Source organism: Dipodomys merriami, unplaced genomic scaffold, assembly GCF_024711535.1.
Source record: "Dipodomys merriami isolate MVZ:Mamm:240054 unplaced genomic scaffold, mDipMer1.0.p SCAF_274, whole genome shotgun sequence".
NCBI lineage: Eukaryota > Metazoa > Chordata > Mammalia > Rodentia > Heteromyidae > Dipodomys > Dipodomys merriami.
In genome coordinates, this window is record NW_027204204.1 from 708,156 (window position 1) to 735,659 (window position 27,504).

The 27,504-nt window shown below is 46.4% G+C and overlaps 1 protein-coding gene across 4 annotated transcripts in view; it reads right to left on the bottom strand.

Annotated features, from left to right (window-relative positions):
- Positions 1-27,504, bottom strand: part of LOC138837707 (F-box/WD repeat-containing protein 8-like) — a 92,365-nt gene that overhangs the window by 26,209 nt on the left and 38,652 nt on the right. For all 4 annotated transcript variants that reach the window (XM_070036657.1, XM_070036658.1, XM_070036656.1 and 1 more), the window contains exons 5-7: positions 23,878-24,035; positions 12,438-12,634; positions 8,802-9,008 (exon numbers count right to left, since the gene is read on the bottom strand). In XM_070036657.1, the coding sequence (XP_069892758.1) occupies positions 8,802-9,008; positions 12,438-12,634; positions 23,878-24,035 (562 nt within the window). The remainder of the gene's footprint in view (positions 1-8,801; positions 9,009-12,437; positions 12,635-23,877; positions 24,036-27,504) is intronic.

Sequence of the window (27,504 nt, forward strand, 5' to 3'; positions counted from 1 at the left end):
CAGCCTGGGCAGGAAAGTCCGTGAAACTCTTATCTCCAATAAAGCACCAGAAAACCGGAAGTGACGCTGTAGCTCAAGTGGTAGAGCACTAGCCTTGAGCTGTAGAGCTGAGGGACAGTGCTCAGGGCCAGAGTTCAAACCCCACGACTGACAAAAATAAATAAATAAATAAATAAATAAAACAATGGATGAGAATTTCCTACCACTGAAATCCAAAGAAATCCTAGGAAACATAAAAACAAATCTACTCAGAGACATTGGAGTAAAATCACAGAAAACTAAAAACAACCCAATGATTTTCTTTGTTTTTCTTTGGTCAGGGTCTGGGTATGCAGCCCAGGGTGGCCTTGAACTCAAAATTCTTTGCCTCATCCTCCTGAGTGTGAGGGATCCCAGCTACCACCATGCTCGGTCCAAAGTGATGAAAGATGGACAGGTACATGAACTTCTTAGTTCTATCAATGCAAGCCAAAACCTATGTCTTCAGAGGATCGAGGGAAAATACCTATTAACCTAGGAATAACAGACTAACAAAACTTTTCAAGGATGGTATCAAGATGCTTTTACATGGAAACACAGAACAGTAGTGCCCTCACTTAAAAAAAAACACAGATAGTCTAAAGAATAAATACAACTTTTGGGAGACAAAATCATTGCAGGGAAGGTCTGTGATGCTGGAACACTGACAAAGGTTCAATGTGCACAGAAGTGTGCAAGAGCTGATAGTATGCAACAAAAGGAACACCACCGATCTGGGGATCAGACAGAACAAACTATGTAGACATTATTTCCAACTAGCCAAACGCCACGCGTGAGGAAAATGCACGGCAATCACCATGACGCCAGCTGCACCGGGCGCCTGGCGCCGCGCTCGCCATGGACGGACACCTCCTTGGATACCTGTACTGTGTCTGGCCACCGGGGGCTCAGCAGGGATCTGATGAAAGAATGACTGGCTGTGTTAAGTGCTGCACACCTGCGTGTATCTACCACTGTGGGTCAGACCTACACAGCCTTGCATGTCTACCGCTGTGGGCGAGTGTTCACACCGCATGTGTCTGTTGATCCACTGGGGACTGTCTACTTGCCGTCACCCACAGCAACAGGGTTGGCAGTTTCCTGAGTGGCAGGTGCAGCTTCACTTGGTGCAGATCTAGATGAATATACGACTGGAAATACTCATTGTCTTAAAAAGGAGAGATGTGAAGGGAAAAGGACCCTAAATCTTTCGAGAAGAACATATTCATGTGTATCACCCAAAGTGCTACTTTTACTCCACACAGCAGAAATGTAAAGTTACACTACAAAACACGGGTCTGCACACTTATGTTCACACACAAAGCCAAGTGAACAGCCTCTATAAATTCACAGATGAGCTAAGATTTAAAATAAAGAGAGAGAGAGAGAGAGAGAGAGAGAGAGAGAGAGAGAGAGAGAGAGAGAAGAAAGGAGCTAGTAGAGTAAATCACACACAAAACTGCCAATAAAAAAATAAAAAAGCAGTTAATATACATGAATAATGGATGTCTGATTTAAAAGCAGTTTACTCCAATATGATGTAATTTTTGACAATCAGCCAGAGAGACTATTTTGTAAGTCCCTGCCAGAGATAAGTCATGGTGTGCGGCTTGCAAGGGGCTATATCTGTGAGCACAGCACAGTGACTTTCATGGCGTCCCAAAGGTGACTTTCTGTTGGCAAACAGAAACCCGCCTCCCAGGAACACCAGGACAACAGCGATGCTGAGCCTGAAGAGGTGGCTCCGACACAAGCACAGAAGCGCGGCCCCTGAAAGACACCCCCCCCCCGTTTCCACAACATGCTTCTGGCAGTGTGGTGCTCACACTCAGCACAAAGGGAGAAGCCTGGCTGCCTTCATGTTTAAGTTTTAATTGGAGTGACAAGCCCACCGGGCTGAGATACTTCAGGGACGGGACGGTGTTGCTGAGCACCGCCAGGCACTGGGTAGGCAAAGCCCGGGTGAGCGCCCCGCCACGTGCCAATGCACCTGCAACCCCCGCTGTTCCAGGACTGGGCTCCTCCCAGGGAGGCAGTGCCAACCACGCAGGCTGTGCCAAGCGTGGGGCTTTGTGATGTGGGCAGATGTCTACAAAGGACCAGAGTGAGGCCAATCCCACACCTATTGTGACCTAAGCCTGAAAGGAACCAGACAGCAAGAGAACACTCGGGTAGAGTCCAGCAAACCCAGGCCAACTCTCTCTCCCCCAACACATCCGTGCTGGGAGAGATACAGGAAGAGCAGGCCAGGCCCACTGTGGAGGGAGCGGCACACAGCACGAGGCCCGATGCTGTTCCAGACCTCTGCGCGTTGTCTCTGCTGCCGTCCAAGAACAAGGATGAGCTGCGACCACAAAGGATGAAATCCAGTAAGACAAACCCAGTGTTCACTGCCCAAGGAAGTGATGACAACAACAAAGCAAAGGGACGATGGGAGTGGAAGGCCTCACCCCTCCTTATATGTCCACAGTCTGCCTCGAGATAATGTAGAACACGTCAAATGCTGTGGCTTGCCCACGCAAAGTTGTTGTCCCAGTGAGGGTTACTACAGGGAGAGCGCGGATGTGATAAAGGACAACGTAGACACGAGTTTTAAATGGTGAGCTGACACGTGAGCTAGCTGTGACCTGAGATTGTCTAGAAGCCTGACTGCACAGACGTGGCCTATGAAGTGCAGAATACTAGCTGCTGCTTAGCAACTGTCTTTTGACTAACCTGGTAACTTCTACTTTGGCCCCAAGTGAGACTGGATAAAGACGTAGAAGACTCCTCAGAGCCTTCGGCAGAGAGCAGGCAGTCCGGCTACAGGATCCCTTCCATTTCCAGAGGCCTCTTCTCCTCTGGCCGTGCTTCCTGATACTGGATGCTGTCTCTGGGGACCGCTTCAGCTGGGCCTCTGCAGAAGCCCTTTCTGAATTAACACCCCACCTGAGTCCCAGAGGAGCAGCGATGAATACAACTTTTATACACAAGAAACCAAGGCTTCAATCACTAACCTTGCCCCAAATTACACAGAGAACAAAGGTAGGCGAGGTGGCAGCAAGAACAGCCAACTATTCCTGTACCTGTCAGCTTGCCACATCACCACCTGGCCCATCCCCATCAAAACAGTCATTAATCACAGCTGGAATTTAGTGTTTTCTTACATGCAAGCTCTGCACAGCGCAATCTACTATACGGTACTAACCAACTCCCGACCGCTGCCTTCTGGTCAGGCCACAATGCTGGGTGGTAACAGTGACAAAATTCGAGGTGCAGGCCTGGGTCCTGCCCGAGCTCAGGGCAGTCGCAGTAGGTGGACTCCAGACAGCTCTCTCCTAGAAGGCACAGAGCAACCTCCAGAAGGGAAAAGGGAGGACTGCTAGACTCCAGTCACAAAGACACAGCATGCCCTGGCTGGTTGGATCAAAGAGCTCATTTTGAGGGCATGGGACAAAAGACGTGGGAGCTAAGGGAGCCAACACCCCAGTGTTGAAGGCCAGGCTGAAGGTGGGCAGCAGGGCCTTCTTTACCCAGTCCTGAGCATACAGCCATGGTTCTAAGCACATGGTTTGCTGAGAGGAGAGGGGACACCTGGAATCAAGGACGACCATGGTAGGGGAAGGGTGGGTCCTGCGCAATGTAGCTAAGGAAGTGTTATTTCCAGCATGCACTTTAAAGTTTATTGTGAACAAGGGACTAGCGCAGCACAGGCCCCTCTCTGCCCTGGAAAGCAGGTAGCGCCTGGGCCAGATCTGAAGAAAGCTGGGTATGGATCTGGATCTGGGGCAGCAGACATCCATGGAGCTGGCATTACAGGAAGGAGGAGCAACAGCTGGAGTCTGGGTTGTGGCGGGGCTGCCTTCTGCATGAGGCACACCTTGCATGGCTCATGGCTTCACGTTAGCAAGCCTTGCCACCCTTAACTAGAAGGCAACTGCTCAATTGTGGGCTGAGCAGAGGTTTCCTTTGCTAGTCTACAAGGGGATTCACCCTGTAAATTAATATCATACTGACGAAATGCCCTGACGAGTAACTTTGCGTCCATTAGAAGGACTTGTGCGCAACTCAATAATTGATAAGTTAATTATAAACACACTCTCTAACCTAGTGGCTTATAGAAGACTGACGTGTTGAGTAAATGAATAAATCATATTCTTCTGGGTAATGGAATCAAAAGCAAAGTTCTGTGCTTCATGCTACAGTGCCAGCGCTCTTCAACTGCCATTTGTACGTGTGTACAGGGAAGTGTGAGATACTCGGAAGAGATTCAGACTCACAGGGCTGCTTTCAGTGCCCTTCCCCCGACCCCCTTCACCCTCAACTAGTAACACTGGCTTCCACTGTGGGGAGCACACTACAGGGTTAGTGCTTTTACTCCTGGAATGAGGAAAACATTTCCAACAGGCCTCACTAGCTGAAAAACACTAACAAACCGAGCTGCTGTCTGGGCAATATTTACCCCGAGACTCATCTGGCACAAAGAAACCAAAGCCATATCCATCTGTGCCGGGAAACAGATGCAGCCGTCGGCTCCAAGTCCCCACTCTCCCCTGCACAGGGGGGTGGTGAACCAGTAGGGAAAATCCACAATAACCAGGAGGGCCATTAGAAAAATTAGGCCTAATTCAAAGCCAAATCGAAAACGCAGGCAGTGAACACCATATAATTCAATACAATGGTTTTTCCAAGTTGCTCAGAGCAACTTCTAGTTTCTTTAAAAATTAGAAATTAATACCAGTGTCACCAGTGTTCAAAAACACACTGGGCCATGGTGTGGCTCAGTAAAGCCCTGAACTTGAGGCCCAGTACCACAAAACCACAAAACTACCACCACCAACAGAGAAAGCCAGCAGCAGAAACCAGGCAAGTGTGTAGACAGAGGCCATGGGAGATTGGGCGCCAACCTCCTCCAGTGAGGATTCCACAGAGAAGCATGCACACACCCCTGCACTCGTCCTTCTCTAAGTGCATTCTTCCACAACGGTTCCTTGGAAAGAAATCTTGTGAAAAAGAGGGCTGCTGTCACTGCACGGGTGGTGAGCCACATGCCCACAAGCCCAGGGGCTGCTGCCTCTGCCCACACTGCCTCCACAGACTGCCTGACCTCAAAGCTGAGAGATGTAGAAGGAGGAGGTGGGATCTAAGAAGTACAGAGTACCAGCCATGGCCACAGACACTGCCTACCTTTCCAGGCACCAGAACTCCAGTGGTGATGTATCTGACAGCTTGGGAGCTGACAGTCTTTTCCCCTAGCTCTACTTGCCAGAACTTTGCTGCCCCCTTCCAGAATCACTAAAGGATCTGAAATTGCTCTTGGCTTTTTTTATTTTTTGGTCAGTCATGGGGCTTGAACTCTAGGCCTGGGCGCTGTCCCTCAGCTCTTCAGCTCAGGGGTAGCACTCTACCACTTGAGCCATAGTACCACTTCCTGTTTTCTGGTGGTTTATTGGAGATGAGTCTCACAGACTTTCCTGTCTGAGCTGACTTTGAACCCCAATCCTCATATCTCAGCCTCCTGGGTAGCTGGTATTACCAGTGCCCAGCGCACTCTGGGCTTCTTGAAGAAGCAGCTACATTCCAGAAAGGCTTTTGTACCGAACAACCATTCCTCACTGACTGGGAATCAAGTTGCCAATGTTCTCAGAGGCCTCTCTGCTGCAGGGTTTTCTGCTGTCTTGAGCAACTCCAGGGCTCTGAGAAGCTCTCCAGTGTTTTCACAAGTGAGGAGAATTTCATTTATTACTAGTCATTATTGACAGGATACTAACAATGATGTAAAGTACTAGTATCATTTTAGTACTAAAACACATAACACAATTTGAATGTCCATTTCTCATCTATTTATCTAGAAAATTATCATCACTTGAACTCACCAAGCTCACTGTGCACCTCTTGTAGCCCTTCTCACTGCTACAGATCATAAGGCTGGAACATGAACCCATGTCTCTCTTCCAGCATTAGTCAGGTGGTTAACACACAGCACACAGTAGTCAGCATCCACTGACAGGCAGTACCAGTCACTAACCAGTGAGTAACTAATGTGTAATATGCATACAATTGGGATTCATTAACAGTGAGACACCTGAACTGTAATGGATCCTTCTGACAGTCAGAACCACTCAATAACCCAAAACCTGGTCTCCAGGAGCTACTTTCCTAATCTTCTCCAAGAGGGTAAATATTAAAAATTCTAAATATTTCAGGTGAGCAGTAAAAAATAATGCTTCTATTTTCTGAACTTTCCATCTTAAGTGACACCCTGAAGTACAGAGAGGGGCCTCCGATTCTGGTGGAGGTGTGGCAGAATGTGGCCGACCTCTAGGAGCACTGCATTTCTAATTCTAGACATTCTCCACTCAGCTATTCCACCTTATGGTGAGGACCACGATCGCTGCAGTTTCTCCACATCTGTGTACGGGACGGGAATGACCACGAGAGACATCAGGCCTGGCTTTCCAACATGATGCAGGCTGAGGCAGTGCTGCCCAGCGCGGAGCGGCCTCATCCAGCTCACCCCAGCCTCTGCATTATGTCACTCCCTCCCTGATCAGGATGCGAACCACGTGCTGCTAAATACAATCAGCCATCAAGTGCCAAGTGCTTCAGAACCAAATTAGGAAATGTGTCCAAATGCATAGAATGATGCTAAGAGCCCTAAGTGGATCTCTTTCTTCCTTTATGAGGCACGAGACACATCGTCATCATTATGCTCTTAAACAAGGCAATTCAATCGGCAAACTCCACTTCTGAGAGCAAAAATTAATTCCTACAGCAAAGAATGAATAAAGATGCTATGGTACCACAAACACATTTTCATAAATGAGTATTGTTGACAGACCCAGGAACACATTTCAGAGGGACGGTTGGACATAAAGGGCCCCAGGGAGTGTTCACACTGGCCTCGCAACCGCAGACAGCTACTTCACACTTGTTTTCTTCAGCAATCCCAAGCCCTCTCCCCATTAAGGTCATGTGCGCCACTGAAGCCGGAGAACACAAGTATGTAACACTTCCAGACTCATTTTTATCTAAAAGACCTACCTCCGTGCAGCCCAGGCCAGTTTTAAGCTGCAATCCTCAGATCTCAGCATCCTGAATAGCTAGGATTACCGGTGTGAATCACTGGCACCTGGCTTTACCATTTACAACAGGGAATTGAGGTCTGCATAGTACTTTGCTTCTAAGTGTGGGAACTTGGCCAGCACGCAGAGAAGGGCAGCAGGTTGACAGGTGCGGGAGGAGTCCTCCCCCTGTGCACCTATCATTCCTATCTTCATATGGTTGAATCAGAACACAGTACCTAGCCATGAAATATATTAAAAGAACCTTTAAAAATCTGACCTTTTAGTTGGGTGCTGGTGGCTCACAACTGTAATCCTAGCTACTCAGGAGACTGAGATCTGAGGATCATGGTTCAAAGCCAGCCAGCGCAGGAGTCTCTGTGAGACTCTTATCACCAATAAACTACTCCCAAAAGCTGGAAGTGGTGCTGTGGCTCAAGTGGTAGAGATCGCCTTGAGATAAAGAAGCTCAGGGACAGTGTCCAGACCCACAGTTCAAGCCTCAGTATTGGCAGAAAAAACAGGCAATCAGATGGGAAGGTGAGCAGCTACAAAAAGGAGAGTTGTACAGAGGAACCCTTGTCAAATGGGTACTGCAAGCCAGTCACCCATGAGTGTCTGGTGTGCTCACAAAACATTTATACGACTGAGTGATTTTGTCAGCTTCCAAACCACTATTTAAAAGCAACTGCAGTAAACTAACTTTAAGACACCAATAAAAACACCAGGTAGTAAGTTATTAAAAGAGCTATACTTTTTTTTTTTTTTTTGGAGGCAGTCCTAGGGTTTGAACTCATGGCCTAGGCTCCATCCCTGAGGTTCTTTTATTCAAGGTTAGTGTCCTACCACTTGAACTACAGCTCTACTTCCAACTTTTTCTAATAGTTTAATTAGTGATAAAAGTATCAGACTTTCCTGCCCCGCCTGCCTGGCTTCAAACTGCAACCCTCAGATCTCAGCCTCCCGAGTAGGGAGGATTACGGGCGTGAGCCATCAATAGCTGGCTTGAGCTATACATTGTAAAGCATAAATTTCAATCCATGTGCTCAGCTCATTCTCATAATTAATGCTTTTAATTGGGCTGGAAATTTGAGTCAGCCAAAAAACCCTCCTACCTTCATCTATCTGAAGGCTGATCTGTGTTATTTTGTGCTGAGCTGTTCTTTATCAGTTTCTCAATTGCATCCACTACAACTTACTGGAGGGGTAAATCTATTCACGTAAGTCAGAGAAGCAGGACCTGCTATGAAAAATATGAAAGGGGCTGGCAGTGTTGCACAGTGGAAGCCCTGGGTCAATCCCCAGTACCAAGTAATTAATAACAGCAACACAACTAAGCTGTTATTATTTAAAATTTCTTCTGTGTAGTGGGGATGGAGGGAGGAGAGAGAGAAAAAACAATTATTTTTTTGTTGGTTGTGAGGCTTAAACTCTGGGCTCAGGCACTGTCCCTGAGCCCTTCAGCTCAAGGCTAGTGCTCTACCACTTGAGCCACAGTGCCACTTCTGGCCTTTTCTGTTTATGTGGTGCTGAGGAATCAAACCCAGGGACTCATGTATGCAAGGCAAGCACTCTACTGCTGAGCCACCTTCCCAGCCCAGGAATTACTTTTTAAGTACCTAATTTTTTTTTTACTATGTGGACACACACTGCCCTAATACATATGAAAATAAAATCAAGTTTGTTAAATTGTCTCTTAAAAAAAATCAGTGTTAATTATACATCTTGCTATTTTTGTACCTTGTTTCCTTCATACACCCATCCCAGACTCTTCACGCCAAAGGCAACCTGGCTGGCAGAGACATCTAGACAAGTGACGGGCTGGCCATAGACGTAGTGGAGGGTTCTGGCTGAGTCTTCGGCTTTTAACAGGTATACCAGATCTCCAGCTGTGGCTATTGCCACAGGGTACCGTCCTGTATCTGGAACTATTTCAAGGTAGTCAACCTGTCAAAGGATAAGAGTTGTTAATCCGTTAAAGTTGTCCTGACTTGGTCACAAACAATAAACTCTTCCTGCACATTAATGGGACCAATAGTTCAACTAACAAAGAAGGGGAAGGGAATGGTTCACAGAAATGAAACAGCACCTGCCCAAATGTAACAGAAACACTACACACTCCTAAACGGAAACCTACCTGGTGAAAACTCACTGAAATGCCATTTTGTTCCTGTCACATCAGTGACAGCCACAACGTCTGAGACACCCCAAACTATAGTTAACAGGGTCTTACGTTATGTACCCCACTTACTGATGTGGGGATGAATTCCAGTCCACTTACAGGGAAATCTGGCAACACTTACTGCATGTACATTCCAAGCCAGCAAGTGTGATCTATACAGTACTCATGAGTAAACTCACACACCTGCAAAATGTCTGTGGAGGAAGTTATCTCCATAGGGTACTTTTTGTTATAGTTTTAAAAACTAAAACAGGAAAGTCAGGGTTGGGAATATAGTTCAGTGGAGGAGTACATGTCTAGTAGGCACAAAGCCCTGGGTTCTATCCCTTGCACTTGAATAAAACAAAAAAACTTAAAGAGTGGGAATGGAGCCTGGTGATAATACACCATCCTAACATGAACAAGGCCCTGGGTTTCTGGGCAATGCAAGTGTGTGTGCACGCGCAGACACCCACACCCACCCACCCACACAACACACACACACACACACACACACACACACACACACACACACACAGAGGAACTGGGAAAACAGAAACATCTACTACCCATTACTAACAGACTAATACGAAGTACACATCTGTAAGGAGTATTGTGCTGTCACCAAAGAAAGCATGAAGACTTCTGTATAAGCTGATGCAAATGGGGCAATCTACCAGATAAACTGGAGGTTGTGGGGAAACAGGCAAGAGGATGTGGGTATGCTGACATGTGATATGACAGGACAGATGAAGTGTGCCCTGGACCTGGACACACATAGGACTAACAGTTCCTGTCTTCAAGGAGGGAAATGGGTTGAAAGTCACAGTGAAAGGAGAATTTCCCACTATTATCCTTACTGCATACTTTTAATTCTAAACCACAAGGGGATAATAGTCCTCCTCCCTCCTTCCCCCCAAAAGAAGCTTTACTCAGCTGGGCACCAGCGGCTCATGTCTGTAACGGTAGCTATTCAGAAGCTTGAGATTTGAGGATTATGGTTCAAAGCCAGTCTGGGCAGGAAAAAAACCAGTCTGGGCAGGAAAGTCCATGAGATATCTCTAGTTAACCACCAAAAAGCTGGAAGTGGAACTGTGGCTCAAGGGATAGAGCACTAGCCTTCAGCAAAAAAAATCTCAAGGACAGCACCCAAGCCTTGAGTTCAAGTCCCAGAACAAGCGCTCTCTCTCTCTCTCTCTCTCTCTCTCTCTCTCTCTCTCTCTCTCTCTCTCTCTCTCTCATACACACACACACACCCCACACATACATTTTTACAGGAAACTTAAATACAATATTAGCAAAGCATATGTTCACAAGTGTACATTTTGTAAACACACAAACGTGTTGGCAAAAGGTTAAACACCGCAAGGTTGAGTGTTCCCTGGGTGTGTGTGTGCCAGGCAGTGACCCCACAGAGGTGTGCTGGCCCCCAAGACAGGAAGGGCATTCCACTTGCTAGCACTCTCTAGTTTGCCCTACATGAGGAGCACTCTCCAGAAGTAATTTGCTTTCTCTATCCACGAGCAACAGCTTATGCTAAGTGTTCACCTGCCTGAGTAAATGATAAGAACATGGATGCTGAAGGTGAGCCACACTGTAATTATGAAAATCCACAGTGTAAAAGGACGGCAACGCCCTGACAGTGTGCCAAGCAAGTTCAAAAGCCTGAATCCTGCAGGCTGTCCAGAGAAGCTTGAGAGCAAGCAAACATCCGGGTGAGTCCGCTAATCCTTGGGCTCAACTGTGCAACTGGCAGCCCAACATCCCCAGCCCAGGCTCCATCACAAAGGAGGGATGCTCTAGGCTAACACTGCAAACCTGGGAACACTGCCACTGCTATTCGGGGAGAATATCTGGGGAGACAGAAATGGTCCAGCTCTACGGGCCAAGGGCTGCCTGTGGCAACTCCTCACCCTGGGCAAGAAAGAATACATAAAAAGTGTTATTAAATACGTCTCCACCAATGGCTGTTTACTGCTTCTCCCTGCTATAAAACTTGTTTCTTATTTTTCTAACATAGCATCTTCAGAAGTTGGGCTTCTGACAGACCAAGAAGCTCAGGTGGACAGTGGTTGTGCCATTTGCTGGGAGCTGTGAAGTACTTCAAAAGCTTCCTGTCTGGCCAGGACGCTGCTTTATTTCCAACAGGACTCGCACTTCATAGAAAGGGACTTTCATCTCAAGTAATGGCCTCATGTCTTCTGCTTACAACTGGTCTACAGCGCCCTTCAGCTGGAGCCCACAGAAGAAGCACTACGCTGGTTCTAAGAACAAGCAGACATACTATACATTCACATTTGTCCAGTGAAAGCCCGAGGTGAGAGGAAGGGGTGAGGGAGCCCTCCATGGCACCTACAGTGGATCAAGAAGCTCAAGGTGGCGAAGCAGCAATGTCAGGTTACCAAGCAGCTTTTAAAGTTCTTCAGCTCTAATAAAATTTTCACCCAAGAGAAAGGGAGAGAAGTAAGGACTGGCTCCAGGCCAGGCCATCAGTTCACTGTTCACGGGTGACTTTTCTGTTCACTCTGCTACCTAGTGCCAGGGTCCAATTTCAGCAGGAACAGGTGTGAGCACGTCCTTTCTACGACCCCATCATCTCCCACCCCATGGAGTCCACACAGCTAAATGCTGGCATGACTCTAGGGAGTGGGTGCTTAAGCATCGCGCCTAGCAATTAACACTGACTTAACTATTCTCACTCTGGACTTGCTCTAATTCCAGGCAAGACAACCTTGGGTAGAAGATAGTGCAGGAGGAAATCCCTCTATAGGGACTGGGTGATACCAAGCTCATTTTCACTCAGTCAGGCCAGAAGTGGATCTCAAGACTTTTAGGGAAGAGAGTCTATATGTTTGGCAGAGACCACAGGGATGAGAAGCCCTGAAGTCAACTCCAAGGTCTGAATGTTTGATTTTTGTGGTGCTGAGAATGGAATATAGGGCCTTATGCATGCTAGACAAGTGTTCTACCACTCAGCTATAGCCCCAGCCTGGCCCTGAGGGTTTGAATTACAACTTAAGCTTAGAGACCTGGGGCAAATCAGTTCCCTGCTCTGAGTCTCTCTCAGATTCCTAGTATTTCACAGGCTGTTGTCAGATTCACAGATTTCAGGTGCTCCAGAAGCCTGGGTGAACTGGGGACATCATTGCTCTACATTTATAGTAGATCCAGAGGTTTTCAGAACTGAAAATAAAATGGCCAGATGAAAAGCTCACCAGTTTCTGAACTTCAAATTCTGCAGCTACTTGCCAGTAGCCCTCGTCATTGGGGTACAACATCACGACATCAAAGGCAGAAGCCGTGGCAATAGTGACGTCATCCCGGCTGAGGGCTAGAGCCTGAATCCTTGCATCATGCTCAAAACGATGAATTGGGTACTTCCCAGTCTTCAGGTCCCAAATATTGAGAAATCCTAGGAAGAAACATAGATTCACTTAGCCAGCACAGCTTTGTGATTTTATCTTTGGACTTCTCTCAGAAATAACAGTATGGAGACGGGAGTCTGTGGCCTTTGTCTGACTCCAGCTCCATGGCTCTCTAGCAGTAGTACACATGGGAGGTACTTCACAGCCGTGAGCTCTCTCCTCGCAGTAACATTTAAGATGGAGTCATGCACTGTGCAGGACTGCTGGGAAGGCTAGAGGAGACAAGCCAAATAAAAGGCGGGGACTGCCCTCATTATTGCTTACCCACAAAACCAGTCCCTTTTTCCTGTAAATTTCTGTCATCCAGAATAAAGCTTTTTACTACTTCTGACATTTTTTTCTCTCGTGCTTTCTACTTTGTCTCTAAACTGAAATTTGAATAGGCTGTTACTATAAAACAGCACTTAGTACACACACAAAGGGAGAAGAAAACAATAAACTGAAGCCATTTTGCAAGATTCAAGCTGTCAGCAGGCAGCAGGTGATTACAAACAGAAGCAGAGCTTTCTTCCAGTTACATGTTCAAATGTTAGACACAGTATACTATTCTGAGAATTATGGGAAAATGGGAGGGTAAGCAGATCACAAAAGACACCTTCCCCTGGTGAATACTTGGGAATATTCTTTCCATTCTGACTCAGAAAAGAAAATGCCAGAATCTCAACTCATTCAACAGGAGACAGGGTATGGCCTCCAAGATGTTCGCCTACCGTTCTTCCCAAAACTGCTTTGAAACATGGCCACAAACAGTGAAGAGAAGCAGAAACTGCTACTCAAATGGCCCTTGTATGTGTGTGCGCATGGCACACACACACACATGCCTGAGAGGAGCATCCTTACTGTCATTTTGCATGAGAAAAAAGCAGATGCTCTAAGTGGCTCAAGAGCTTGTTCGAAACCACTTGGTCCATGATGACGCTGAGCTGGAACCGAGCTAGAACTGAGCTAGAAAGGGGCCCAATGGGTGGCTGTATTTACATGTGCCTGAAGAGCACCGGACAGACATTCACTGCAGACTCCCTGCACTCTGCCAAGCGCGGAAGCTATTTAGCTACAGCCCACCGGAAGCACACATGGAGTTTATCTATAAACACATTTTTCATTATTAATCAACTACTAGTTCTGTCCAACAGAACTGGATATAACAAAATATACTTCACTACAGAGTTGAGTTTTACAGACATCCTAAAAAGGATCCTTTTAGGCCAGGGTGGGAGAGGGGGGTAGCTGAGGAGGTAGGAGGAAAGGAATGGTAGGGGAAAAACAAAGGAGGAGGCAACAATGCTGGCTAAGAAATGTACTCATTACCTTGCTCATGTAACTGTAACCCCTTTGTATAGTATTTTCATAATAAAAAAACAAAAAAAAGGATCTTTTTCTGTTGGAAAATCTGACTTCATGGTGAAGTTCCTTTTGCAACTCCTCCTGGTCAGTGCAGGTGACTGCGCAGGCCCTCATTGGTCAGTGGGGTCACTGCAGTCTTCTCACATGGCTTTTGAGACAGAAACATTTAGAATTGATAGTCTTCTTATAGACCTACGTATTACATGTCATGTCTTTATTCCTGGTTATGACCTCTGCTCTGAAATCTACTGTCTGCACAGAAAGCACTAGGGCTTTCCGGCTTGCTCTGTATTAGCACTAGCTGGTGACTCCTGCCCATTTTTCCTCTTCGCTTGGGTCTTTCTATTTACCCTAGGGTCCTTATAGACTTGCCGCAAACTGCAATGTTTAAAGTGTTTGGTGTGACTCTTGGTGAGACTGGTTCAATCTGTCATTTTGCTGCTCATTTTCTATATGTCCTTTCTGCTCTTTGCTCCCCTGCCCTTGCTATCTTTTATTGGATTGAGTATTTAGGTTGCAAACATGTTTATTCCATTTTGATTCCTTTGTTGACTTATAAATCAAAGTGCTTTGCTGCTACTCTGGTGGCTTTAGAATGTTAACATGCATCCTCAGTCAACAGCCTACTTTTCGGTGGTAATAGAGTTTCAGAGTACCAGCACTTCAGGCAGCACAACCGCTCCCTCCCCTCCCAAGCCTGTGCCACTGCTGTCATCATTTTTTTGTCCAGCATGTTATACTGCACATCGCTTATTCACACAAAAGTCTTTGCCAAACCAGCAATGGTCTTCTAGAGTGATTTAAATGAACGAGTAAAGAGCCCTTCGTTACAATTTACTCAGGCAGTCACCACTTCTGGGCTCTCCCAGTGTCACTTTCCATAACAATGTAAACCAGCTTCACAAGGTCTGTGATTCCACTGTTAACCATGCTAATGGATCCGGGACCCAAGAGCACAGGGCAAGAGCAGACACAGCAGCTGTCAGAGAGGGACGTTTTGCTGAAGGGTCATTTTGTAAATGGCCAATTTATTAGTTAATATAGTTAGAGCATGGCTACTTTTACAACCTGTAAATTCTAGGGACTTGAAACTGTAGGGACTTGAACTATCAGGGTATCCTGTGACAGAGTAGCTGATTGTCATCTGTTCAAGGAAACTACGTGTTGAACAACACATTCAGCAAGGCACAGCTTTTGGCACTGGCAATAACTATAGCAAATAAAAACAAATTAGAAAAACAATAACAACAACAAAGGCCCTGACTGCATGGGTTGATCTTCAGTGGCATTTACTCAGTGTCTCAGGTGGCCTGCGAATGGAAAGGATATGATCCTGACTCTCACAAAACGCATCATTACAATATAACAGAAAACAGGACAGAGTAAGACCTACAAAATGTAATGGGATGGCTGAGTGCTAAGTGGCTCACGTCTGTAATTCAAGCTACTTAGAAAGACTGAGATCTGATGATTCTGGTTCAAAGCTAGCCCAGGCAAGAAAGTCTCCAATTAACCATCCAAAAGAGCTGAAAATAGTGCTGTGGCTCAAGTAGTAGAGTGCTAGTGTTGAGCAAAAAGCTCAGGAACAGCACTCAGGACCTGAGTTCACTGGTACACTGGTACACACACACACACACACACACACACACACACACACACACTCAGGACCTGAGTTCACTGGTACACTGGTACACACACACACACACACACACACACACACACACACACACACACACACACACACACACACACACACACACACACACGGTGAAAGAAGTCAATGAATGAGTCACAACCCAAAAAGTGGGTGGAGGGGTGAGAGCCGGCAGTCCACCTGCTCCTGGGCACAGGATCTCCACCATGCAGAGCAGCAGGCAGGCTGGAGGAACGCTGCCCCGCCCCGGCCTAGAAGAGTCATTAACAGTGACATGAGTGACGAGGGCCAGGCTTTTGAGGAGGCATAAAGCCTGTTCGGCAGCTGTGGATGGGCACCCATGCCAGTCTGCAGCACGCCCCTTCCACTTCCCTGAGGAGGCCAGCCAGAGTGTGGTAATGAAACTGCACGTAGCGGAAATGGGGTCTAAATGAGCTTAAACTGATTTATGTGAGCTTTTGTAAAGATTACGCGGTGTCTGGAAAGTGCTACCACTGTGAAATAATGTTGACAATCCTTAAGACCTCCGACTAATGGTACTTGCACAGAATATTTATATTCCTCGTCATGGGAACAAGGACCATAATGGACACCATTTTTGTTTTATTAGGGATGCATATTTAAATTAATCTGCTATTTGCCTAAACAATTAGCTGCTTCTATTTGTGTGCACAAAGCCAAAATTGCAATTAGGCTTCCATCAAAAAGATAAGTCCCAACTAAAACTGTCCCAGTGGAGTCATAAGAGCTCAGGGCAGAACTTTCCAAAATTACTTTTTAGCATAATGGTAATTATGTTAATTGCCTGAAAGGTAAATAACCGCTGAACTGGTTTTGGAAATAAACCACAATTGGTATTGCCCCTCCCTTTTGGTCTTTTCCACAACCATAAAATTTAAAACAGGTTAACAGTCTACAAGTCACACAGCGGTTCCTTCTGGAACTACAGTTTGTCTTATGACTTCGGTGCATTTCAATCAGAGCTGTGAGTGCCTATGATCCAAAGCTCACACATGAGCACCTGAAGACTGGCCTCTGCTCCATGACAGTCAAACAGACAGGATCAATTAGCTGCCTTCGGAGACACTGAATGGAGCTGACTATCTACAAAGACAGCTGGCAAACTCCATTTTCGCTGTGTAAATAAACATGTGCCTATCAAATTAAGCAGGAGCCAGAAGTTGTGCAACAAGGGAAACAAGCATTACAACAAAAATTTCAAGTATGCCTAACATTCACTAAGGAGTGCCTGTTCATTCATTAACCACACATGAGCATTCTGAACTATAGGCTGGAGACCTGAGAGTGCAATTTTATAAAATCTGAGAGGACATGAGCTTTGCTCTCTGTAGGTGGCAGTTCAGAATCAGTACAAATGGGGTTGAGAAGGAGGTCAGGAGGACAAGCTTAGGGAAGCCAGTGCTCTCCTGGACTGAAGGAGGTTGGAGGACAACTGAGGGGATGCACACTTGCCTGGGGCTCAGCTGCTGCCTATGGAGAGCCCAAACGGGCTTGAGGACCAATGTTGGCAAAGCAGAATCGTTCATGGGAAGGAGAGGGTTCTAGCTACTCAGGAGGCTGAGACCTCAGAATCACAGTCCAGAGCTAGCCTGGGTAGACAAATGAAAGAGACTGTCCTCTAATGAACTAGCAAAAAGCCAGAACTAGGGGCATGGTCCAAGTAGAAGAGCATCAGCCATGAGCAGAAAAAGCTGATTGACAGTGTGAACCAGCATGCCTCAATTTCGGCTGGCTGGCAGGCCAGCATGCACACGTACACACACGTGTACACACATGTGTGCATACACGTGTGCACACACGTGTGCACCCACATGCATACACAATCAAGTTTAGGCAGAAAATTTTCACTGATGTTCTGAAACAAATGGAAAAGTAATATTCTGTGTTAGTTAACGAAGTTTTCATGATGAAAATTAACTTCTACATTTGCAATGAGCTGCATAATGCATGAGTTTTATCTGTGCATTAAATAGCCATTAACTTTTCAAGAGATTTTTAAAAGAAAAATGTATTTACATACATACTTGCCTATATATGCATATATAACACATATATACATATGTATACACACATGGATATACCCACACACTTGCCATTTGCCATTCTATATTCTTTTTTGTTTTTTGGTTTTTTTTTGCCAGTCCTGGGGCTTGAACACATTCTACATTCTTGTGAAGATTCAAACTTCATTTGATATCAGTGTCCATCTGACTAATGACTTATTTCAACAGGAGTTCACAGTCTCCTGTTAATCTTATCTTTGAGGAGAATGTGTGAGGCTGTTCCACAGATGCTCCATCCGGTGTCCCCTCTGCCCCTTCTGCTTAGTTTTGCCAGGTTTGGTCATTGTGACAATCTACTTGAGGATGGTCACCTCAAATCAAAGGAGGGAAGGCTGATTTGGGCTCATGGTTTTGGTGTCAGTCCGCATTTACTTGGCTGTGGGAGGTGGTGAATATGATGGAGTAGAGCTGTTCACATCCCGGTTGCCATGAAGAAGAGGGCAAGCAATGGACTGAGACCAAGATACACTCCTCCAAACACACCCCACAACCCACTTCTTCCAGCAAGACTCCATCTCCTTTGGCACATGCCTTTGTGTGACAGTGTCTACTCTATGTCTTCAAGCTCAGTGACCTCGCTCTGTATTGTCAAATCGTTTGCGTACATCTATGTTTGCATTTCGGAAATTATAGTTTTCTTTGTCCTTTTTCTTTCATTATGCTTATATTCTCTATACCACACACACCCCTTTTTTGTCAGTTGTGGGGCTTGAACTCAAAGCCTGAGTGCTGTCCCTAAGCTTTTTTTTTGGTCAAGGTTCTACCACTTCGAGCAACAGCTCCATTTCTGGTTTTTGAGTGGTTAACTGAAGATAAGAGTTTCACAGGGACTTTTCTGCCTGGGCTGGCTTTGAACTGTGATCCTCCGATGTCACACTCCTGAATAGATGGGATTACAGGCATGAGCCACTGGTGCCTAGCTTATACCTTTTTTGTTTATCCAGGCTCTTCTTCCAAAGAAGGCTGCACTCAGCATTTTCATCACTGAATCTCCATGCTTGTTTGCAGCCTGCCAGACATTCTCGCTTTCAATTCCATGTCTTCAGGAACTTCTTACACATCCAAACCAGCTCAGGACTCTGCATTTATTTTTTTCACTTTTTTTGTGAAGGTCTTTAAAATGTAAGCACTCCTATTATTCAGCAAATTGTTTAAATGTACTTTCTCTTTCAAAAGGACTATTTCTGTTTTTTAAGGTTTTTGTCAGAAAGCTTGGTTTGTCTGAAGAAGACCTCTGGATCTGAAGGAGGCAAAGGTACGAGGTTAGATGTGACACTGAAATGTTAAAAGTGACCAGAAAGAAAGGCTGTGAAAAACAGTTAAGTTCTCCACAACCCTCGGTCATCTGTCCTTAGCAGTTCCCAGCAACAATCGACTTCAAAACTTCAACTACGGTCAAAGAGGGAATAGATAAACCAACGATATGACACACAGGCAAACGATGACAAAGTGAAATTCCAGTAAACACAACATTATCAAGGAGACTTTAGTCCACAGAGCTAGCTAGCCTTCCTGTTCTCCGTGAGCAGCAACCGGGTGGGACCCCCTCCCCTACTGCTGCACTCATGGGAGCTGGGACAGGCTCAGCGTGGACAATGGAGCGGGTGTGGGGACAAGCACAGCAGTGGATAAGCCACCCTGGCTTGCCTGACGGCACCACAGAAAGAAGACTTGCTGGCTGCTCCGTGGAGACTCACTCACAGGATGTACACCGGGCCTCATCGCTCCCCTCCCATTGAGGCCAGCAAATAAGAACTTCTCAACATCTAAGAAGTGTGTAATCACATTCCTCACCAAAGAGTGAGTTTTTATGAGACAAAGTGGGCAGGGGCAGGTTTCCAGTGTGTTGCCACCCCAATGCTGTGGGCTCAAGGCCAGAGGCAGGCAGGCACGGAGCAGATGGAGGCCTGGCAAGGTCTCCGCTGTCCCTGCATTAGCAGCATCTGCTCATTACTCAGAACCTTCGCCTGCTTTATCTAATGCTCCAGGAAAAGCATTTTGATTTGATTCATTTCAGTGTGGCAACGTGCAACACAATTAGTGGTCAAATCAAACTGGAGGATAGCCAGAGCTGACAATCGGAAACAAGGCAGAAGAAATATGAGGGCAGTGGGTTGGAATTCAAAAAATCACAACTGTGGATCACTTTGCCAAGTCTCAACACCCCAGGTGCAGGTACAATGCTCCTGCAGGGCAGCAAGGCAGAGAGGGACATAGGATGACTTGCTTTCTCCCAGGGTGACCGTGTCTCCCTGGATTACATGCCTTCCATGGAGACCGTGGTAGAGATGTCTGAGGGTCTTGATGGCTACAGAGCTTCAAGTTGGCACCACCAGAGGGCTAGAGTTCATTAACTCATTTTATTATCTTACTCTTCTCTTCTGTGGGCACAGTCACAAGTCGAACATAGCAGACCCCACAAGGTAAATTTCTCTTTTGTCATGGTTTCACCTAAAAAGTGCCAGAACACAGCTCTTGGTAAAGAAGCAATGAAAATATGTGTATAGGTTATTTGAAAAGGTCTGGCCCAGAAGTAGCCATTTGTGAATATGTTGGTACAAATACTGTAGTGGCAATCTGTTAAACTGAAGTGAGAGCAAAGGCAGGGCCACCTGAGGTCTAGGAAAGGGAACGAGAGTCGCTGGTTTCCACAGAAACAGTAACAACTTAGACCAGGCTGGCAAATCAAGACTGACACGATAGAGGCACAAGAAAACACAAGGACCCTTTCAAGAGAAATAGCCCTAACACCAAAACAGACTCCAGACAAAGCCAAGGTTTTGTGGGAAACACTACATGCTTGCAACCACTGTAGTGTTTAGTGCCTTCCCAAACAGGACACAAAGTAACATAAGGAGAGCCAGTGTGATGCGGATGTGTTCTCCTAGAAAAATGAACTGCAACACGCCCAAACACAGACCCATATACAAGAACTTCCTATGACAAGCTTGTAAAGGCGGTATAGCACCTTTGAGCAGTGAGGTAATGATGGATTTTCTTCTAAAAACAGTGACACTCTCAGATAAATATTGCCGACTAATCCAGGATGAAATCTTTAACTCCTAACTATGTTACTCAGAATTACAAAATGGCAAAATACTACTTACGGATTTAAAAATTAAAATCGCATGTGTATAAAAACTTATCTCCTAGAAAAAGAAATCTTAGCCGGACGCTGGTGGCTCATGCCTGTAATCCTAGCTAGTCAGGAGGCTGAGATCTGAGGATCGCGGTTCAAAGCCAGCCCGGGCAGGAAAGACCGTGAGACTCCTATCTCCAATAAACCACCGGGAAACCGGAAGTGGCGCTGTAGCTCAAGTGGTAGAGCGCTCGCCTTGAGCTGAAGAGCTGAGGAAAAGCGCCCAGGCCCAGAGTTCAAGCCCCACGACCGACAAAAAAAAAAAAAAAAGAAAAAGAAAAAGAAATCTTAAAACATCTATTGAGCTGGGCGCCGGTGGCTCACGCCTGTAATCCTAGCTAGTCAGGAGGCTGAGATCTGAGGATCCAGGTTCAAAGCCAGCCCAGGCAGGAAAGACCCTGAGACTCCTATCTCCAATAAACCACTAGAAAACCGGAAGTGGTGGTGTAGCTCAAGTGGTAGAGTGCTCACCTTGAGCCGAAGAGCTGAGGGACAGCGCTCAGGCCCAGAGTTCAAGCCCCATGACCGACAAAAAAAAAAAAAAAAACTATTGAAGGACAGATGATTTAAAAAAAAAATCTTAAAATACTGATGACTAGGGCTATTCCTCTGCCCTTTCAATTAGAAAAGCTAACAAACCCCAAGAAAAATGGGTGAGCACAGGTACAGTTTGCAGACAAATAGAAACAATTTAAATCATGAGAAAACCATTCTTATACACTGCTAAATCAAGAAAAGTAAAAGCCAGATTCTGGCGGAAGGGGGTTACTGGAAAGCAAATGAAGGGGTGACATTGTCCAAAAAAGAAATATACTTATGTCTTGCACTGGTGGCTCATCCTGTAATCCTAACTACTCAGGAGGCTGAGATCTGAGGATCACGGTTCAAAGCCTGTCTGGGGAGGAAAATCTGTGAGACTCTTATTTCCAATTAACTACCAGAAAACTGGAAGTAGAGCTGTGGCTCTAGTTGTACCTTGAGCAAAAAAAATCTCAGGGACAGGCTGAGTTCAAGCCCCATGACTGACAAAAAATAAAGGAAATAATTGAAATAGCTCACTATCCTATTGTTGCTCCTGATCCACTACATTGGAAAGTTTGAATCTCTAAAAGCTCTATTTTCCTACTTGCCCCAAAGTTGTTCACATGCAAATGTGTGTGCACACACACACACACATGCGCACATACGAGCATCCTCTCAGGCTGTACTGCAAACTCAGACATGAAAGAGGGTACAAACACATCAGGTACATGTGCACCTCTCTGCAAGGGTCATGGCTATTAAAGAAATGGCCCTGGAACTATAGCCCGGGCTGGGGAGTCAGCCAAGTTTCTGGATTCAAAGGTGTCAACCTCAGACAGATGACCTAGATAGCTTCACTGGACCTCTGGCTCACCACTGGCAGAAGATTGTGCATGTGCGCATTCCTAAGTTGCATGGCAAGTGGAGGCCACTAACCAATTTTAAAGCTGTACGGTTCTAACTTAAAAGTAACACAACTTTCACACATTTTGAAACTCAAATAATTTGGAAAGGAAAAATCACTTAGGCTGTTCTGACACTGCTGATCCAGGACCTCCATTACCACAAATGAAATATTAGTAATTCTACAACAGAAGCAGTTTAGCTAAATTTCTATAGGCTAAAAACCCAATCCATCAATGGTGTCTACAAACATCAAATCAAAATCTTATTCATACTGCTGAAATTAAGTACTGTAGCTCAGTGGTGGAAAGCCTGCCTAGCTGCATAAGGCCCTGGGTTTGATCTCAGCACAAGAAAGAAAATTTAGATGTCTGCCCTAATTTGCATTTTAAATGGTATCCTAGTAATTCCTCACAAGCTACTAGCCAGTCCCTCTGTGGCAGCTGTTACACTGAGTGTGAATGACAGCTCTGTTGCCAGGACATGAACAGCACCATCTTGAAATATACTGCACTCCAACTTCAGCTAAGTGGGAAGTAAGTATTAGGAGGACAAACTCTACACCATTGTGGAGGCTAGGTACACAAGGAGTAGGCCACAGAACACTGCGGCTATTATGATGAGTATTTCTAGCAGCTACAAACTGTCAAGTGTTCATCACTTCCATAAAACTAACTTTATACTACTCTTTGGTTGCTGGGGTTTGAATTCTGGGATTCCTGCTTGCAAGGCAGACCTTCTCCTACTTGGGCATTACTTCCAGCCCATTTTGCCTTGCTTATTTTTGAGATAGGGTCTCATGTTCTGTCAGAGCCAATCCGGACCATTATCTTCCTGGTTTACTTCCTTCTGTAGCTATGATGACAGGTGTGAACCACTTCTCCCAGATTTTTCTGTTGAGATGGGATTGGCCTAACACTATGACCTAATCTCAGTCTCCTGAGTAGCTCGGATGACAGGAGTATACAACATGACCAGCTATGGTTAAGATGTGGTCTTATGAACTTTCTTCCCTGGGCTGGGTGTTGAGTCACAATCCTGATCTCCATCTTGTGAGTACTTAGGATTACAGGTGTGAGCCACTGGCACTGTCTAAACCCACAGTTACTCACACAGAGAAATTGTGTCAGTGCCACAAAAAACACGCTGCCATCACTGCCTTGGTTGGCAAACATTCCTAGCTTCTAGTCGGGCCCAGTCCATAGGTTTTGTCCATTTCCTTATCACTATTCCTTTTGGACTGAACAGAGGCTAAATCAAACCAGGCCAAGTATATTTCATATTTTATACCAAACAAGTTATTTGCTTAGGATAGTTTGGCCAGTCTCACCGTGCTTGGCACTAATACCCAGCCCAATGGTTCCAGTAGGATTTAAACACCAGTTGTGATAGGTGCCATGTTCCAATGCCTACTAATATACTGAGGGTACGGGCCAACTTCTTCCTATAAAGGCAGTGTGAGTGTGAGTGAACGTGTGTGTGCCCATGTGGATGTATGCAGGGATTAGAGGGTGAGCCAGCCGCAGCTGCTTCATTTCTGTGCAGCTTTTTTCCTTAATGGGGAGGAGGGTTATGGTTTCTTACCATCCTCATAAGCCGCCACAGCCAGCGAGCTGTTTATCCTCACAAAAGAGACATATGGCTGCATTCCAGGCTCATCCTCTTCATATTCAGATTCCAGGAAAGGGGCCACATAGTCCCAGGTGCGTGTGTCCCACACCCGTACATCTCCAGATGTATACCTGGAAAAGAACACACTTGATTCTAGAAAGGGCTTGAAGAGAACAGGAGAGAAGAGGGCAATCCGGTCAGCGAGGAGCCCTTCCTCCTGTGCAACTAGTTGGATCAGGACACCAACACAGAACTGTCACTGCATAACAGAAGGCAAGGAACTCGACTCACAGACTCAGTGCAAAAGTGGCAACTTAAGAGAAAACTGTAGGAAACTGGGCTTAATTGCTTCCCCTTTTCACCATTACAACCAACCCACTATGTTCTTCTCCACTAACAGAAATGGGGATTGGCAACATTCTCTCTCTTAGTCACTCATTCTGTCTCTGTCTCTCCCCCTACTCACAAACACACAGGAGATGCTACTGAGAGGCTGGAACTAATGGTTCAACCTGCATCAGGCCTCTCTCTAAGTCCCTAAAGACTGATTTGCTGAAACAGCTGAAGCTTTCCTGCAGCAGCGGGCAGTGCTGCCGCCTCTCCTGCAGGAGTGCATTCTCACTCTTCCTGCTGCTTTTCAGTGGTTCTAGGCAGGGCCCAGCCTTGCTCAAACACAAAGACTCAACCATGGAGGGATTTAGGCCATGTGTGGGCATGACTCCCCATCTACATAGCAATGGTAGGGTAAGAATGGAGTGGCTGCACCGCAAAAGCCTCACAGAGGGCCTGGTAAGGACTCCTCAGTACAGAGATGCAGGTGACTCCAGGGAGCTCACATGCTTCCTGAGATCCCAGCATGGCAACTTCGGCATTAACTACAGAACTGCATAAGACAACCTGCAGGATCGATGTCAGCAATGAAGTCTGTTATGTGACATATGTATGAGGCAGTTACAGAGGTCCAGTCTCAGGTGATACCATTCTAGGAGGCCTCTACTTACTACATGCAGCAGCATTTCCCCAAATGACCAGCCTACAGTAGGTGTGTGCATTACACAAGCAGTTACCCTGTCACGCCAGCTCCCTCAGTTGTGGAGCTCAGCTCTGTGCCTGTAGGACAGAGCCCACAGAGGCCATGTGGTGGGAAGAGCTGAGCAGGAGATGCGATTACAAACACTGAACTATTGGCCCTCAGTCTGACCCCTGACCACCTGCAAATAAAACTGCATCCTTAAGCCTAAGTGGTACATAAGCAAGGGTGGACACTGCCATGTCCAGAGCAGGGCCCCAGGCGCCCAGCTCTCCCAGGAGCCTACAGAAAGAACGAAGCCCAGGCTCATCTGGACTGGGAAAATGGCTCAATCTGTTTTCCACAGAGGTCATTGTCAACTGCAGTGGAATGAGTCTGAATTCCTAGGCTATGTGTGACTGCATTCTTAAGGTAAGTTCTAGGTGAAAGAAACTGGCCAATTCAGAAAAGATGAAATGGATGAAGTACAGAGAAAGATTAAGTGAGAGAAAGAAAAACAGAGGCAATGTAACAGACAGGAGAACAAGGAGCCGTGACTATGAAAGGGAAAAGTGTGCAGCCAAGAACTGCAGTCATCCCAGGCCCTGGCTGCTGTTCTTACTGTTTACTACAGAGGGTCTTTGTGCTTGAGGCTACTGGGGAAGGAGTGGGGTACACAGGACAGGGTCTCAGTGGCTCTGGCTCTAGCTCCCAGACAGCCAGTAAAGCAACAACAACAAAACACAAAACAGGGGAGGGAGGAATGCTTAAACTTTGGAAGCAGAAAGATGGGAGCTATGAATGACAACTTATTGGGTGTGGAGGAGAGGAAGGGGAGGAAGGGACTCAGAGAACACCACCGTGCTTTTCTCTCACTCACACAGGGTCTCCCCAATAAATGCATGTTCTTCTCCATGAGCTGCTGCAGCTCCTGCCTCACCAGCCTCTTCCCCAATGCCTGTTTTCCTCAATGGCATTGCCAGCCCTGGTCATGGGTACAAAAGCAGCACCTCCAACCGTCAGTACCCACCAGCAGCACCATCTCTATGTTCTCATTCACCCAGATGCCACCCTGCTGGTGGCTTACTTGGTAAGTCCTTCCCACGTTCAGTCAGCCTTGCACACGCCCCTCCAGAATTCCTTCCACAGACACTGCCTTTCCCCCTCACCCCTACTACAGCAGTTGCTTGTCAGTAAGCCTTTGGACCCCGGCTTTGTGGCTTTCTAGGCAGCACTGTGCGTTCAAAGCACGGCCACAATCAGTACATGAGCTGAACAAGAACTGAAGAAGAGAGAAACCTCTTCCTGGTAAGCCAAGATGTGGCCTGGGCAGGTGAGAAGTGTGGATCCCATCTCCTCACCAGCCCCCTATCTTCATGTTTGACAAAGTTGCTGTACTTCAGGTCAGAGACTTTGGCTGAGTTTTTGTTGAAAGAATGGGAACTGTGCTTCTCCTAAGCTCAATTACTGGAGTGACTGCCAACGGAAAATAATTTTCCACCAGTGCTTTCTTTCATTAACTCGTAGCTTTCCACTAGGCAAGCTACTTCCTTGGCTTAACAAGAAGAAATGCTGCACAGCTAGAACCACCCCTCACCTTTCTCTCTCTCTCTCTCTCTCTCTCTCTCTCTCTCTCTCTCTCTCTCTCTCTCTCTCTCTCTCTCTCTCTCTCTCTCTGTGTATGCCAGGGCTCCATTCTGCTCCATTCCAGGTGTTTCCAGGTGCCAGCTCTTCCTAACCACCTGGGATATACTAAGAAGGCTGAGAGAGGTTAAGTGACTGACCCAGATCACAATATTTTAGTGGCCTCAGTGGGGATAAAAGTGTGCCCTGGGTTTTTCTCAATCTGCTGCTTCACCAACAAGCCACTCTGCCCCTTGGGTGGCAATATTTAAACAAATACTGCTTTTAAGGACCACCTCCATTTAAGTGCTGTACAGGAATTTATCATTTTCAGTACTATGATTCGGCTTGCAGATTCCAGCCCATGACCTTACCCATCAATTCCACCACTATGTTTCAACACCAGAAGAGGCCAACACCAGAAGCTCGTTCTGCTGACGAGCACGTGGGCAGAGCCAAGCTGGGCCTCCCACACTACCCCTCCAGTACTGAGTGAGGACACACAACACAGTGAAATTTCACCCTCTGCAGGACCATCTCGGGACACCCCCAATTCTACTCTGATCCGGTACTCACAGCAACCTCGAGCCATGAACGGCAAGGAGTTTCTTTTGGGTATTAAGTCCAAAAAACTTGGTAGTAGTTGCTCAGTGCCTTGTGTTAAAAGGATTCTAAAGCTGTAATCCACCTAGCTCATCGGAGAAATACATGCTGTGTGGTTGATTATCTCTGAGCAAGGCTGGTTTAGGAACAAGGGCAGCCTCTCTACCCGACAGGGCATTCCTCCTGCCAGCCACCATCCCTCCCAAACTCAGTGGGACGATCACTTCCAGGAGAGCCCTGGTCTGCTGCTGATCCAGGGCCCCTCCCTATTCGCCCCCACCTTGACATCTCCCACCGTGCTCTGTAATGACCTTATTGCCCTACAACCACCTCATGAGCAAGGCAGGACCCATGCTGCATGGTGC